Genomic DNA, 14,138 nt, shown 5'->3' with positions numbered 1-14,138 from the left:
ATACATTAGAAAAGAAAGATCTAAAATCAATCATCTAAGTTTCCAACTTAGGAAGCCAAAGAAGAGCAAATTAAATGCAAGCAGCAGAAAAAAAATAATAAAAATTTAGAGCTGTATCAATGAAATTGAAAGCAAGAAATAAGCAGAGAAAACTAAAAGCTGTTTCTTTGAAAAGATCAAAAAAATCAAAAAGCCGCTAAGCCAGGCTAACTAAGGAAAAAAGAGAGAAGACACAAATTACTAATGTCAGAAATGAAACAGGGGACAGCACTACAGATCCCATGAACATTAAAAGGATAATAAAGAGATACTATGAACAACTCTGCCCCTATATTTGATAACCTAGATGAAATGGACCAATTCCTTGAAAGACACAATCTGCCAAAACTCATATAAAAAATAGACAATCTGAATAAGCCTAAATCTATTAAAGAAATTGAATCAATAATAACCTGCCAAAACAGAAAACAACAGGCCCACATGGGTTCACTGGTAAATTCTAACAACCATTTAAGGAACAGATCAATTTTCTATAATCTCTTTTATAAGACAGAAACAGAGAGAATACATTCCTAACTCATTCTGAGGCCAGCATTACCCTAATATTAAAACCAAAGACCTCACAAGAAAAGAAAACGACAGACCGATGTTGGTCATAACATAGATGCAAAAATCCTCACCAAAGTATTAGTAATCAAATCCAAAAATTAAAAAAAGAATTATGCACCATGACCAAGTAAGACTTACCCCCCGTTTGCAAGGCTGTTCGACATTCACAAAGCAGCTAATGGAATCCACCATATCACTAGGCTACAGAAAAAAATCAAATGATCGTATCAATAGAAGCAGACAAATTATTTAACACCTGTTCAGGATAAAAACTCTCAGCAAGGGGTGCCTGGATGGTTCAGTGGGTGGGATGTAGGACTCTTGGTTTCAGCTTGGGTCATGGGCTCTGTGTTCTGTGTGGAGTCTGCTTGTCCCTCTCCCTCTACTCCACCCCCACTCGTGCTCTCCTCTCTCTCAAATAAATAAAAAAAAAACTTTTAAAAAAAATTCTCAGCCAACTAGGAATAGAGAGGACCTTCCTCAACTTGATAAAGAAGATCTATAAAAACCTACAGTTCACATCATACTTAGTGGGGAGAAACTCAAAGCGTTCCTACTAACATCAGGAACAAGGAAAGGATGTCTCCTCTCACAACTGCTTTCTAACATCATACTGGATTGTCCTCACTAATAATTATTCTATGTAGAAAATCCTTACAAAATTACTCTGGTACATCCAGACAATGGAATATTATTCAGTGCTAAAAAGAAACGAGCTATCTTTTCAAGCCATGAAGACATACAGAGGAAACTTAGCTGCTTACTGCTATGAAGTATGCCAACCTGGAAAGGCTACGCACTGCATGATTCCAGCTACGTGACCTATGGAAAAGGCAAAACTATGGAGTAAAAGATCAGGGGTTGCCAGGGGTTCGTGGGGAGGGCGAAATGAATGAACAGAGCACAGAGGATTTTCAGGGCAATGAAACGATTTTACATGCTACTAAAATGGTAGATACCTGTTTTTACACATCTGTGTAAACCCGCAGAATGCATACCACCAAGAGAGAGCCCTCGTGTGAACTGCGGACTTGAGGCGTGTCTTAGCCTGGCTGCTGTAACAAACTACCACAGACTGGATGGTTTGAACAACAGAGTTTATTTCTCCCACTTCTAGAGACTGGGAAGTCCAAGATCAAGGTGCTGGCGGATTGGATTCTAGGTGGGGGCCCCCTTCCTGGCTTGCAGATGGCTGCCTTCCCATTGGCTCCTCACATGGCAGGGAAAGAGCGAGTGAGCTCTGGTTTTTTGCCTCTTCTTAGAAGGACGATAATCCCATCATGGGGTCATCACCCCCATGAGCTCATCTAAACCTAATTACCTCCCGAATACCCCACCTCCAAATACTAAGACATTGATTGAGGATCAGAGTTTCAATGTACGAATTTGGGGGGGAACACAAACATTCAGGCAGTAACAGGCTGGTAGAAAACGTTCTTGTTGTTTCCACGAGCTGGACTGTGTGATAACCTCATCAAACCGGAAATACCAATATAATCACATTAATACAATGAAAAACCAGGCACGCGCACGCGCACACGCACAAGGTGGGCAGGGAGCATTATGTGTTTCTTGAAATTGCTTTTCTTTTGAAATGCTCTGAAGTCAAAGAATTTTAACTTGTTAGTATATTCTATCCTGAAAATTATATCTTAGTTATTTCTCTCACACGCACACATACAATATAAAAAAGTATTCGTGAAAACATCACTTCGTGCCTAGACAGCAGGCACAGAGTTCTGAAGAACACTTTTACGCTTCTGTCCGAAGGCTCATCATTTTTTAAAGGTGTGTGCACAAAGATACTAGTGGGGGAAAATGTACCCTAACTCGGACGTGTTATTGACTACATCATCCTGAAGACGCCAACACTCAACAGAATTCTGACAACGGGAAGAACACCCTGAGAACCCATAATACAGACGGCCGGACACCTGTTCCTTGAGAACCACATTGGAAACCTGTTCTGTGAACCATCTGAGGAAACAACGACTATCGACCCCTGGAGAGTCGTGTTTCAAACAGAGAGCCTGTGCGGGGAGCTCGGAGGGGAAGCCAGGAGGCTGTCGGCGCCTCGGGCCCCTCCATGCTGCGGGGGTCGGCGGCACGGAAGTTCCAGAAGTGGGTAGTAACCCGCCAGCTGGTGAGAGGTAAGGGATCAATCCTGCTCGGCTTCTTCAGAACAGGCTTTGCAGGCTCCCAGCATTTCTACATCTCCGAACGGCAGAGAAGCCAAGTCTGGTTGAAGCCGACTTTTGGAGCTTGAAGGTAAAGAAGAGAATTTCCTGCCCCCCCTCCTATGGGGCTCCTACCTCAAGACATACAAGCCCCTGAAGCTGCGCAGGGTATTAAGTCAAAAGCTTCGTAAGCCGCAGATGGATTCCCGCGGAAGCCGAAATGACAGTGTGCGGCGAGGGAGCTAATCCAACTTTAACATTCTAAGTAAACCACTGCGACCAGAAGTGCTTCTCTAAAAGGCTACAGAAGGCAGCTGCATAATCTAGAATTCAAATTCACATGATCTGCATTTTAAAAGACGTTCATTCCATTCACTGTCATCTATCACTGTCCAATAGGTTTTGATATGTTTTCCCTTAAAAACGCTGATAACAGAAGTTCATGTAATAATTATGTCTAAGATGTATATTACCTGAGAGAATCATTTTCTCAATCTGTTATTCAGTCTAAAAATGGAAGGAAGGAAGGAAGGAAGGAAGGAAGGAAGGAAGGAAGGCAGGCTGGAAAGAAAAGAAAGAAAGAAAGAAAGAAAGAAAGAAAGAAAGAAAGAAAGAAAGAAAGAAAGAAAGAAGGAAAAGAAAACTTACACTAAAACAGTTTGCACAATCAACTCTAATGACTGGTTCACACTAACAAAACTAGGAAAATAGTGTATCTATATAGTTCGTATAATAAATAAAATGTAAGCACAAAGTATTTCAATACATAAATAGAAGCTTTACACATCCAAAATACGGTATATATAGATATAGATATAAAATATATCTGTAAAATTTAATAAGCTACTATAAGCTACTATAATTATTATAAATTACATATATATTTCAATATAGAAATATAGTCTAACATTTTCAATTTTAGAGATAACTTGAATGGTGGTGTTATGGAGAATAATTTCATATACTGAGCTTTTTAATAATTCATTGTTATTAGTAATTCATTGGAAGGGTATGACTGAAAATATGAGTAATTTCTTAGCTATGGCAAAAGTACCAGTTTAAGGACTATAAAGATAAATACGGTGTCCGTTTCTGCAGAGGCAGTCAATACTGACGATCAGTGGAAAGAGAACATATTTCCAATATCGTGGGTCTCGAGGACCAGCTCTCAGAGTGGTGTGGGCCAAATAGCAGGGTTCTATACAGGCAAATTACTAGGTTACCATCCCATTTCATTACTTACAAAAACTACCTTAGGAGCATTCTTCCAAGGCAAAAATATATTTGAGTGTGTCTGAAAAGTTAATAAATCTACTGCTTCTCAGTATTTCAAAGTCTGGATGACAAGTAAACCTCTACTTTAAAACATGGTCTTTCTATCTATAAATTTGGACAAACTAACAACTTAGGGATAACGGAAAGACAATTGAAGACATTTATTCTGCTAATCAAATAAAGGAGAGGAAAAGTTATGATGCTGAAAGAGAGACTGTGTTACGTAAGCTTGAAGGGCGAGAGGCCAGTACTGAATACACGCCAGTGTTTGCGGAGTTTATCATTGTGTCCAGATGGACCAGTTACTCAAGGAGAAGTTTTTTAAATAACTGGTTACTTAATGAGAAGCTGTAGGTAATTTTAAAGTGGCGGGAGAAAATCCATTCTTTCCAACAGTTGATGTATAGTGTTTGTATCTATCTATTATTATGTCGGGGGATTTCTCCAGTCCTTGGGTTATAATCTCTCATTCTCCTCAAATTCATATAAACTTTCCAGTAAAGAGTACACAGTAGGTTAAAAATCTCTTACAATTGTACTTACTTCCAGAAAGTATATTTCTTCCTGCAGCTTATTAGGAAATTAGTTTACAAATATAAATTAATCTTCCATTAACATCTTATTCCCATATATTCCATGACATGTAATCACTTTAACGTAGCATTTTTGTTTCGAATTTTATCTTCTAAATAAAGCCTCCAATTTGGGGGGGGGTAAATATACAGTCTGATTAAAATGTTTACACATATTAAATATATAGGGTATATAACAATTTATTTGCTAGTGGTCCACTGATACTTATTTTCTGTTTCTTCTTTTTGGGCTCTTTGTTCTTCTCGGTGATTAGCTGCAGTCCAAAATGTTATTTTTTTGAGTACTTGTTGCAGAAGTTTAGGAGGTAATAAAGATATCTGATTTTCTAAAATTATAGCATTTTTGCCAATGCAGTCAAGGCATGACCTGTAAATAAAACATAACAGAATTATTAGTTTTTTAACCCGAAGTTATAATTTATAGGTAAGTATTCTTCATAAAAATCATAAAATTTTTACATGATAATGTATTTCCTCTGTATTGTTTGGAACATGGTAGGATACACGTTCTTTCCAGAACACCACGTAATTACATATTTTTATAGTATAGAGGCCGTATCTGTCCAAAATCCAATGGAAACAGAAATTACAACCTACCACACAGCATGCATAATGTTATTTAAGCAGAAAAGATTCAGACTTAGTTTCAAAGCAGGTCAGTCTATAGCAGATTGTTTTTCATTTATCCTTCCAGTCCAGTAACCACTTAACCTTCTCTGAGAACTCTCTTTTTCTTCCATCACCCCAAGATGAAGCATCTAACATCCATTTTTATGCCATGGATCGGTCCTCCCCATCCTGCGCTGTGCTCACTGCACTGGCACACCTGACTTACACTGACCCAGAGAGAGCAGGTCTGAAGAGACGAATGAATGGATCAGAAATATAGAAAGAGCCCATGAGAGACCCCCGTGAGGTCCCCCCCCTTCTGGGGGCCCCGAGTTCACTTTGTCCCCTTCGATTCTCCCAGAGAGTGTGTCCTTCCAAATACGGCTCCCTTTTTATCTTAAGCTACTTTGAAGAGGATTTTGTATTTTAAAACCAAAAGAAACTTAAGAACTATGAAGAAAGCATCTATTTCAACGGATAAACTGTAAATCAAAAAGGGAAGTAAATCTTTTTTAAAAGTTTGGAAGATAGATTCGTTTGATTCTGCTGTAGTCAGCCTCAGTTGTCAGTTTATAAGGACTCACACTCTAGATATCTGTATCTTCTTCCCGACTTTCATGAAGCCTTTTCTCTCTACTCTGAAAACTCGAAGTAAGGAGAGCGAATGCGTTCTACACAGATACGGGAGAAGTACAAGCGAACGACACGAATCCCACACGCGGTGTAACCCTAACTCTGCTGCTCTCTGCGCACAGTAGCTCCCGCGCCCCTTCCACGGTGGGGGAGGGGAAGAGTCAGACGAGGAGGTGGACTCCACCGTTACTATTCCTGCACCGATTCAACAAATAGCTGTTCGTGTACACTACTTGGGAGGAGAAAACCCAATTTTGAGAAAACCCCCGTTTCAACTTTTTTAAAAAAGATTTTATTTATTTGAGAGACAGAGAGAGTGCTGGCACGAAGGGGGGAGGAGGGGGGAGGAGCGGAGACAGAGAAGCAGGCTTCCCGCTGAGCAGGGAGCCCTGGGCGGGGGGGGGGGGGGCAGGCTCCATCCCAGGACCCTGGAATCCTGACCTGAGCCCAAGGCAGATGCTTAACTGACTGAGCCACCCAGGCGCCCCCCACTATTTCAGCTTTCAAGGAGATTACAATTTAGTGAAGATAAACAATGCTGTGACTTGGATAGCAGGAAATTTCCATGCCGGGTACAGGGTTCTAGGGGACTCAGAAAGGAAGCACAACCAAGACCATTGCAGCAAGGGAAACTTTGCAGATGGGATGTCCAAGCTGAGGCCTTGAGGGTCTCAACAAATTAAATGAAAGTATTCCATGATGGACGAACCACCTTGCAAAGCCCTAGAAATGTGAAATAAGATTACAGAAACTGCAATTGAGGTTCAAATATAGCTCTGGCAGGGGCGCCTGGGTGGCTCAGTCATTGAGCATCTGCCTTTGGCTCAGGGCGTGATCCCAACGTTCTGGGATCCAGCCCCACATCAGGCTCCTCCGCTGGGAGCCTGCTTCTTCCTCTCCCATTCCCCCTGCTTGTGTTCCCTCTCTCGCTGGCTGTCTCTATCTCTGTCAAATAAATAAATAAATAAATAAATAAATAAATAAATAAATAAAGTCTTTTTTAAAAATACCAAAAAACCAAATATAGCTCTGGCAGAGTGTGGGGGGACAGGGGACATGGCAAGAAAAGAAGTAGAGAGATAGGCGGAGGCCCTCAACACCATGGTAAGGGATCTGCAGTTTGTCTAAGGGCAGTGGAAGCCACTGACTCATCACAGTATAAAAGGTGCATATGCCCTGATCCACCAACATCCCTTCCAGGAATTTCCTCCTGAGAAGATAGGCAAGTTTTCCAAAAGCATATACAAGAATATTATACACATGATTTTTTTAATAGCCCCAAACTGTAGATATCCTAAATATATATTAATAGACTAGTAAGTATACTTCCATGAAATAGAATACTGTATAGCCATTACAAACGTAAGTAGAGATCTATAAATCACTGAATGATTATATATCTACATGAAACATACCCACAATATGAGTTTTAAAAGCAGATTATAAACAGGATGCATAATCTGACCCTTTACACACACACCCCTATGTATACTGCTCTCGCTAAGGTTCCAATGACCTCTTAGCATGGTTAAATCCACATTTTTCATTTCATTTTATTTTTTTTTTTTTAAGATTTTATTTATTTGACAGAGAGAGAGACAGCCAGCGAGAGAGGGAACACAGCAGGGGGAGTGGGAGAGGGAGAAGCAGGCTTCCAGCGGAGGAGCCTGATGTGGGGCTCGATCCCAGGATTCTGGGATCACGCCCTCAGCAGAAGGCAGACGCTTAACGACTGAGCCACCCAGGCCCCCGGGAAGAGAAAGAATCTTAAACAGGCTACATGCCCAGCGCAGAGTCCAATGCGGGGCTTGATCTTATAATCCTGAGATCATGACCTGAGCTAAAATCAAGAGTCGGGCACTTAACTGACTGAGCCACCCAGGCGCCCCTATTTCTTATTTTTTATCAGAATAAATAAAAGAGGTACTTCTTTTTAAAACCATGTGTAACTAAATGTATGTGGGGCATGATCGCACCAATGCGTCAGATCACAGGAGTTCTGTGCGATGAGGACCCACACGCTGTCCATGTCTTGCTGCTCCCCGGCGCCTCCACACGGGCAGGCTAACGTCTGGGGATGAGAATGCACAAAGGAAAGACGGCTCTGGCCGCGCTGTGGACCGCGGGGTGTGGTGCATACGCGCCGTACAGCAACACCACGAAACGCCTCTGTCTTCAAGGGTTAACTTTCTAGTCGAGGCTCCAGCTCAGCCCCGGGTCCGAGCCGGCCGGGTGCCCGGTTCACACTGCGCTTTCGCTGCGTGGAAACCGGCTCCGCGGGAGCACGCGGGAGCACGCGGGAGCACTCGGGGAGGCGCCGGCCGTCCGCCCCCGGCCCGACCTCGAACACCAGCCCCTCCGCGCGTGCTGTCGCTGCCCCTCGTCTCCCCGCGCTTCCGGGCACCCCCGCTGTGGCCTCCCCGGCCCGGCTCTCCCCCAGCGCCGTCCGCCCCGCCGGGCTCCCGCCGCTCCTGCGGCTCCCGGGCTGCGTGCTCCCGCCCGCAGGGGTCGCCGCGGTGCCCCGGCTCCTTCTCCCCCGTCCCTGGGGGCTCGGGGGGCGGGGGGAAACGTGCTCCAGCCTCTCTCACCTCCCTCAGGGCAGGTCCGCCTCCGAAACCCTGCACCTGCACCCCCTCCCGGCCGCAGCCCTGTCGGATCGCGCAGCCCTTACCCCCCGCGCCCTGCCCGGGTCTCCGGACACGAGGGCCCCTCCGCCTTGAGCGCCCTCCCTACGCCGCCCCGCCCGCATGCGCACTCGCGCCGGCAGCCTCGCCCCCGCCCCACCGGCCTCGGCGGCCCCGCCCCACCGGCCTCGGCGACCCCGCCGGCTAACCGCCCCCCCCCCCCGCCGCCGGCCGTCTCCCTCCCGCGCGGGCCGCCTCCCTGCTCCTCGGGCTCGGGCCGAGCGCTGAGCTGTCGCAGGGCGCTCGTCCGCACCTTCTGGAAGCAGCTGCGGCCGCGGTCCTCCTGAGGGCCTGTCCTCACCTCTCCTCTCCCTTCCCGGACGACCTCACTACCTACGAAAACTTTCCCGGCGCCCTGGCCTCAGCAACCCCCCCCCCCCCAATTCCTCTACCTTTATAGTCCTACTTCCTACTTCCCTCATTATTCTGAAGTATTCTCCTCAACAACTAACTCAAGTACTTGTGGACTAAAATCCACCTTCTTAAGACCCTGCTCTGACCATTCTTCCTTCATTTTCTTGCGTTTCCAACAACTGGCTGCTGCTTCTCAGCACAGGAACAGATACAGTCACCTGTCACCAGCAGAAGGGCTGGGCACCAGGCTCCATGCAGTAGAAAATCCACACGTAACTCTGGACTCCCCCCAGCTTAATTACTAGTAGTCTATTGCTAACTGGAAACCTTATGGATAACGCAGTTAATATATATTTTGTATGTTATATATTATATGCTGTATTCTTACAATAAAGCAAACTGGAAAGAAGAAATGTTATAAAGAAAATCCTAGAGAAGGGGCGCCTGGGTGGCTCAGTGGGTTAAGAGTCTGCCTTCCACTCAGGTCATGACCCCAGGGTCCTGGGATGGAGTCCTGCATCCGCTCCCTGCTCAGTGGGGAGTCTGCTTCTCCCTCTCTTCCCCTGACCGTTCCCACCGCTCATTCTCTCTCTCAAATAAATAAATAAAATCTTAAAGAAGAACAAAAGAAAGAAAATCCTAGGGAAGAGAAAATACATTTACAGTGCTGCGTGGATTTATCAGAAAACACCTGTGCGTAAGTGAACCGTGCGCTTCAGACAGGTGCTGTGCAAGGGTCAGCTGGATCCTCACCCTTCCTGTGGCCCTGGTGCTGCTCCCGAGAGATTACCCTTGTGATTACTGCCAAACTCCACGGCACTTTTCAATCCGATGTTCTGTGACCTCTTACACTAGGGAGTCTCTCCCTCTTCAGTGCTTTCCTCCCTCCATTTTGCAGTCCCATTATCTCCTGGTTCACCCTTCACTTCCTGGTCATTCTCTTGTGCCTCTTTTCCTCTAACTCCTCAGATGTTGTGAGTTCTTAGTGCTTGGTTGTGGGCTTCATCCTCACTCTCAAAACTCTTCTTGGGCAGAGCTAACACGTGCCCATTTACACTACAATGATTTTGTTTTAAGATTTTATTTATTTATTTGACACAGAGAGAGAGAGAGAGCTCAAGCAGGCAGAGCGGGAGGCAGAGGGAGAAGCTGGCTCCCATCTGAGCAGGGAGCCCAAGGTGGGACTCGATCCCAGGACCCTGGGATCATGGCCTGAACCAAAGGCAGATGCTTAACTGACTGAGCCACCCAGGTGCCCCATGATTTTTTTTTTTTTAAGTAGGCTCCATGCCCCAACATGGGGCTTGAACTCGCAACCCTGAGATCAAGACCAGAGCTGAGATCAAGACCTGGATACTTAACCAACTGAGCCATCCAGAAGCCCCTATCCTCCGATGATTCTTTATGTCTAGTCCAGACATCTCTCCATATATTTAACGAGTTAATGAACAGCTCCATTAAAGATACCGTAAGTACTTCAGGCTCAAAAGGCCCCAAACCAAATTCATCTTTCTACGCCATCCCACCTTCAAATTCACTTCCTTCTTCATAGACTATTATTAATTCTTCCCTCTTCTTCTCCTACCAAGCCCATTCTGCCTCCATCCCTTCTCCAGCTCCATGGCCACTTTCAAGATCAGTCCCACACTTTGTGTTTGACCACTGCAAGTCTCTATTAACTTTCTTTACACAGTCACGTATCCCTCCAATCTCTTATCCACATTGTTCTCAAAGGAGCTTTCTAATTTGAAATGTGATCATCTCATCCCTCTGCTCCAGATTTTTCACTGGTTCTTGATCTCCCACAAGATAATGGAAACTCATCTGCATGAAACACAAAGGCTCCAGATGATATATGGTTTCTGATTTCTTGTCCAACTCCCCACCTCATGCTTATGTCTAGGAACACTCAAGAATTCAGTTTCCAGAACATACCATACTCGTATATCTTGTACTAACACCCTTGCACTGCTTCTTTGTAGCATACTGTCTCAAACTCTTCCTGGTCTGCAAAGACTCCCCTAAGCCTCACCATCTTAACCACATGGATGGAGGGTCTTCTTTGCCAGTAGTCTCATTAACTGTGTATATGTTTCTCTTAAAGAAATTTTATTTTTCTTTTATAGTTTTTGAAAGCCTGCCTTTATATTACTAACAATGTAAGGGAAAGGGCATGACTTTTCACTTCATAGCATAGTGCCTTCCCATGGTAGGCACTCAAATACTGGATTTTTTCATCCTTGCCTATAAGGAACTTGCAATCTACTTAGGGAAAGTAGTTATGTTCACAGCAAAAGTTAAGTAACAATACAAGACAGTATAATCATGACATCAGCAATTTCCAAACTCTGCCTGCACATTAGAATTACGTTGGGGTTTTCCAAAAATTCTTAAGTTCAGGCCACGCCCCATACCAATTAAATCATAACAAGTGGGCATGGAACACAGGCCTCAATACTTTTTGAAGTTCCCTATGAGACTCTAACATGCAGTAACAGAAGGAACCATTGCAATAACAGAAGGAGCAGTTAACAAAGACATTAGGATGGTCCAGTTAGAGCTGGTGCAGTGGTTTTCAAATGGTTCACGTTGCAGAATGTCTGGAAGTTACAGACCACTCCTCGACATCTAGCAAGTCAGCTTCTCTCGCACATGCCTTTACCCATGTTATTCCCCTGCATAAGAAACAACACTTGGGGGGCACCTGGAGGGCTCGGTTGGTTAAGCGTCTGCCTTCTGCTCAGGTCATGATCCCAGGGTGCTGGGATCAAGTCCTGCATTGGGATCCCTGCTCAGCGGGGAGTCTGCTTCTCCTTCTCCCTCCCCCTACTCATGCTTTCTCTCTCTGTCTCTTTCTCTTTCACTCTCTCTCCCTCTCAAATAAATAAATAAAATCTAAAAAAAAAAACAAACAAAAAACCCCACACTTGGTCACTGGGCAACTCCTACTTCACTCAAATCCTTCCTCCTGACCCTCACAGGCAGAAACAGGGATTTCTTCCACAATCTTCCACTAAACCTTGTATATATTCCTTTAAAGCAAGAGCGTATGAGCTAGACACTCTAAGTCACGCCACCAACTTAATAACAGCTTTGGTGCTTAAAAAAAAAAAGAGAAATTCTACTAAATTATATGCATACATATGTGTGTCTATTATCGGAAACACTCTAATTTCAGAAAAGTTAAAATATGAAACATTTCAGGCCTAGAATCAAGGAAATACAGTATGTTTAATGTTCCATATGAACCAGATGCAATTTTGTGCACAAAATAAAAATATGATTGTACTGTATATTTTAATTCTTAAAAATCACATTGGTGTATGGTTCACTATTACAAATTTGATTATACTTTTAGGAAGATGTAAGCATTTTCTTAAATTCAGATCATAAACTACTTGAAAAATTATCACACTTCCCAAAAAGGAAGATGAAAGAAATGATATCTTAATAGCATATATAATTTATATATGCTATATATACATTAAGATATGATCATTTCTTTCATCTTCCTTTGAATATATGCATATATATACATAATGAATTTACTTACCTGAGTAGTGAATAAGGCTGTGTTTGAAAGATCAATAAATCATTACAGTGGCCCTAATCAACATAAAAAAAGAATTATCAAGGTGTTTAAAAGAATAAAAATGCATTAATAATTTAATATTTTTATTTTGTAAATGTAAAAGAAATTATGTACAGCAGCAAATAAATCTCTCTCCCTCTAGTCATTCACACACACACACACACCCCCCATACGTAGACATACACACACCCGCTAGCCACACAAGCTTTCTGTACGTTGCTACCATTTCTCAGTGACCAAGTTTTTACCTAACCACAACCTATAAAATTGCAAATTTAAAACTCAGATACATGTTTTTCTTATAGAACAGTGAGCTCAAAATGAGAAAAGTAGTGATTTTCAAGCTTTTTTGTTTTTAAGCGGAACTTTTCTTTTCCAAATGACTCTTATTTTAAAATCTCTTTATCTTGTCTCTCTTTTCCAAATGGTGCCAGGATTCCCTGGGAATTCTTCATTTGGAAATCTCAGATCCAGAAGGTTTTTTGAATATGATTCTCCTATCTAAAAGTTAATGTGGAAGAATCAGCAGAAAATGCCCCTAATCCTTTCAAATAATTCTTTAGAATTTCATAATTTATGCTCATGATTTTAATCAGAATTCCTGTTTTAATAAGAAACTCTGTATCCTACCAATTTCTAGTGCCAGGAAAAAGAAGACAAACCACAAAATTTGCTTTTTAATTAAATGCAAAGTCGTGGTTTTAATCTTTCGTTGAAGCACTGAATTCTCCACCAAAGAAAGTTCTAAAACTTTCAATGTATGTAACGTTTAAACTGGAGGGTTCAAAACTATAAAGTAAACCGAATCCCCTGGAGAGAGGCCAGCTCCTTTCAGGGTTCGCCACTCGGCAGGCACAGCTCTGGAGATAACTATGTCTGCAAAGACGTCCGGGAGAGAGCTGGCACCCACGGGGCTGGCTTCTGGCCGGTGCACCCTGTCTCTGCCACTCAGAGCCGCGCTGTTCCCAGATGTCCCACACAAACCAGAGCAACCCATCGGGCGCTCCCGTCCCGTCACAACACAGGACGAGTGTGGCCACCTTGCTCTGAATTTCCCAAGGTGCAAGGGGTGAAAGAACAATACTCTCCAAATGCTATTCATTTATTTCTTTGACCTTAGTTTTATCAAATTTTAAAACTGGAATGCTTTCATCTTAAATATAAAATGGGTAAAGCAGTGGCAAAAGACACATAAAGTAAAAAGAAAACACACTTAAAAATTTGGAGATGCTTTCCTCTTGATGGGAGAAGCTAGCACTGGTGTTCTAGTTATTAAGTGAGGTTGCAAATTCCATGGGTACTTATTACTATATTTAGTCAGTTACATATACACGGTATACAGTCTTATGAAATATCAAGTATAACTTGCGAATATTTTAATTTAATAAAATCATAAACACTCATACTATGGTGAGACTCAAAGAGAAAAGGAAGAGTCATCCTTTAAAAGCTTTTCTTAATAATTTGACTAACGAGGTTAATAGAGCTATTTGGATTTGTAAACTCAAAATATTCTGAAATACTTCACAAAAGCCACTCGTTCTGAAGATTAATCACACTATAGAGTAACATTTTGTATTCTTCCATATTTTACAATGCGGGAATAGCAATA

The 14,138-nt window shown here is 43.0% G+C and overlaps 1 protein-coding gene across 2 annotated transcripts in view; it reads right to left on the bottom strand.

Moving 5' to 3' along the window:
* Positions 1 to 2,031: 2,031 nt before the first annotated feature.
* KLHDC1 (kelch domain containing 1) overlaps positions 2,032 to 14,138 on the bottom strand; it is a 49,852-nt gene continuing 37,745 nt past the window's right edge. For both annotated transcript variants that reach the window (XM_044389481.3, XM_026513668.4), the window contains 2 exons: positions 12,488 to 12,540; positions 2,032 to 5,021 (listed from right to left, as the gene is read on the bottom strand). In XM_044389481.3, the coding sequence (XP_044245416.1) occupies positions 4,835 to 5,021; positions 12,488 to 12,540 (240 nt within the window). In that variant the 3' untranslated portion in view covers positions 2,032 to 4,834. The remainder of the gene's footprint in view (positions 5,022 to 12,487; positions 12,541 to 14,138) is intronic.

Source organism: Ursus arctos, unplaced genomic scaffold (assembly GCF_023065955.2).
Source record: "Ursus arctos isolate Adak ecotype North America unplaced genomic scaffold, UrsArc2.0 scaffold_37, whole genome shotgun sequence".
Taxonomy (NCBI): domain Eukaryota; kingdom Metazoa; phylum Chordata; class Mammalia; order Carnivora; family Ursidae; genus Ursus; species Ursus arctos.
The sequence above is the reverse complement of the archived record's forward strand: the minus strand, read 5'-3'. Positions and strand labels throughout refer to the sequence as shown.